Source organism: Sinocyclocheilus anshuiensis, unplaced genomic scaffold, assembly GCF_001515605.1.
Source record: "Sinocyclocheilus anshuiensis isolate Anshui unplaced genomic scaffold, SAMN03320099.WGS_v1.1 scaffold2171, whole genome shotgun sequence".
Lineage (NCBI taxonomy): Eukaryota > Metazoa > Chordata > Actinopteri > Cypriniformes > Cyprinidae > Sinocyclocheilus > Sinocyclocheilus anshuiensis.
Window position 1 is genome coordinate 341,598 of NW_015537929.1, and position 2,223 is coordinate 343,820.

Here is a 2,223-nt window from a genome sequence, read left to right on the forward strand (position 1 = left end):
AAACATAATAGAAAATCTGAAAAGTTATGCTTCTCTTTGTCAAATTATTTATTATTTTCGTATATTTTTTTTCTTTATGATGTCTACATCGACTACATCTTTGTTTTCATCCTTGCTCCTTGTGTTTATAATGTCTACATCGACTACATCTTTGTTTTCATCCTTGCTCCATATATTTTTTTCTTCTTCTTTAATGTAAACTCTGTGTTTGTCTCAATGGAAGTGTCTTGCATTGTTGGTTGTTCCCTGTCTAATGTACATTAAGCAATAAAAAAAAAAAGTATGCGCGCTCCCTCTAGCGCTGCGCGTCTCCTGTATACTTTAGCGCGCTCACGGTCGCTGAGGGTTCACTCGCTGCACGATGGCGGAGGGAGGCGGACCCAAGTCGGGTAACGCTTCGGACCCTGACGAGAAGCTGGTGATCGCACAGACACCAGTACCATCCACCGAAAGTCAAAAGCAGAGCATCGGCACACTGCTGAAGACGCCACTTCGAAAGGGAGATGAATGGTAAGAGGTTTTTATGTGAAGCCGAAGTCAAAGCAAGCTTGTCGGCATCGGCTCAGGCCTACAGACGGAGACACCGGCTGCCGGAAATCTCTTCACTAGCCGGGCTGTGGATAGCCACCTGCTCCGCTAACACCCATAAACTAGAAGGCTGCTATTATTATCGAGTTGGTGTACAGGGCACGCGTGCGATTTACTGTAATACGGATTCAACACTATTTATATCAGTTAGAAAACGAGGAAGCTGTCTTGTAGCTATTTAACTTAGCACAGGTTAACCAGCCATAGCTTCGCATATGTCCCCAGTTCTTCAGCTTAAATGTCTAATTAATGGAAAAATAAGACGTATTCAGACACGTTAGTAGCGAAAAGGTTGGTAAATAAACTCAACCACCTCATTGTCGCTTATCAGTTCTCTGATAAGCTATATGGCAAAGTAACGTTAGCGTCAGGCATGTAGCCGATGCTAGTTAGCCAGGCTAGTTTGGGTTTCATTGACGGGTTAAGTGTTAATTTCTGTTAGACGACGACCTTCTGTCAAACTAGAAATGTCAAACTGGACTAAAATAACGGCCAAACTCCTCCCTGTGAAGTTGTGACGAAGACTAAGCTACCTAAAATCAGTATTACAGTGAGGCAGTGCTTTGTCATGGCTACTGGATAACACCCAGTCACTCACAATGTTGTTTGGCAATAGAAGTTGTTTATGGAACAGATAGTAAATACACAAAAATGTATCTTAAGTTAATGGAGATTAAAACCCCAAAATATATACACATTATTCAGATTTTAAACCCGTTAGTACATGTAAGTGTTTGGATAGCCAGTCCACTTTTATTTTGAAAGCAGACTGACGAGTTGTAATAAAGTTACTAGTGACTAAATTGAAAGGAAGGTTTTTAGGTTTCAGTAGGATTAGAAGTACTTTCATTGTGTAGACTTGTACTACAATTATTTAATTTACTCAAACAGGTATCTTGTGTTATGTAATTAAGGTCACTGGTTTTAAAGAGTTTAATGTTGGCTACATACTTTAATTACAATTTAATATTTTGAAATAAACAGATTTTTATTTATTTTTTCTTCTCTCTAATGCTCAGCCTTTTTGTCGAATTTAAAAGATGTTAGGCAGAAAGTTACCTTTCACTTTCAATTCATTTTTCCCTAAAATTAAAGTGAACATCTCTTTTTGTGTTCCACACAAAAAAGAGAATTCTCCTTTTCAATTCAATAATAGAATTCTCAATTTTGTCTGACCCATTTTAATTCAGACTTTTCTTTCTTATCAAAGTATAATGTCTGCCACTTGGCAGAGTGGAATCAAGTGTTAACAAGCTTATGTAGTGGAACAAGTCCTTATTGGCTGTAGATGTGTAATAACACAAAATATATTTGCTGTGCCATCAGTTTAGCTCTAATATTTTAGGAGAGAAACGCATTAATTGTCCTTTTCCACTGACTTTTCATTGATCTCCACCTATTGTTCCACTTGTTTAGGTATTTGATTGACAGCCGGTGGTTCAAACAGTGGAAGAAATATGTGGGCTTTGACAGCTGGGATTTGTACAATGTTGGAGAGCACAATCTGTACCCGGGACCCATTGACAACTCTGGACTCTTTTCAGGTAATGAATGTTGAGTGAGTGTTGTGCTTATCTCTGTTCACATTCTCATAGATAAGTGTTGTGATGTTTTTTTTTTTTTTTTTTCCAACAG

The 2,223-nt window shown here is 38.2% G+C and overlaps 1 protein-coding gene across 1 annotated transcript in view; it reads left to right on the top strand.

Annotated features, from left to right (window-relative positions):
- The first annotated feature begins 325 nt into the window (after positions 1-325).
- LOC107657902 (ubiquitin carboxyl-terminal hydrolase 4-like) overlaps positions 326-2,223 on the top strand; it is a 16,904-nt gene continuing 15,006 nt past the window's right edge. The window contains exons 1-2 of the mRNA XM_016446202.1: positions 326-510; positions 2,005-2,132. Of these exons, the coding sequence (XP_016301688.1) occupies positions 362-510; positions 2,005-2,132 (277 nt within the window). The 5' untranslated portion in view covers positions 326-361. The remainder of the gene's footprint in view (positions 511-2,004; positions 2,133-2,223) is intronic.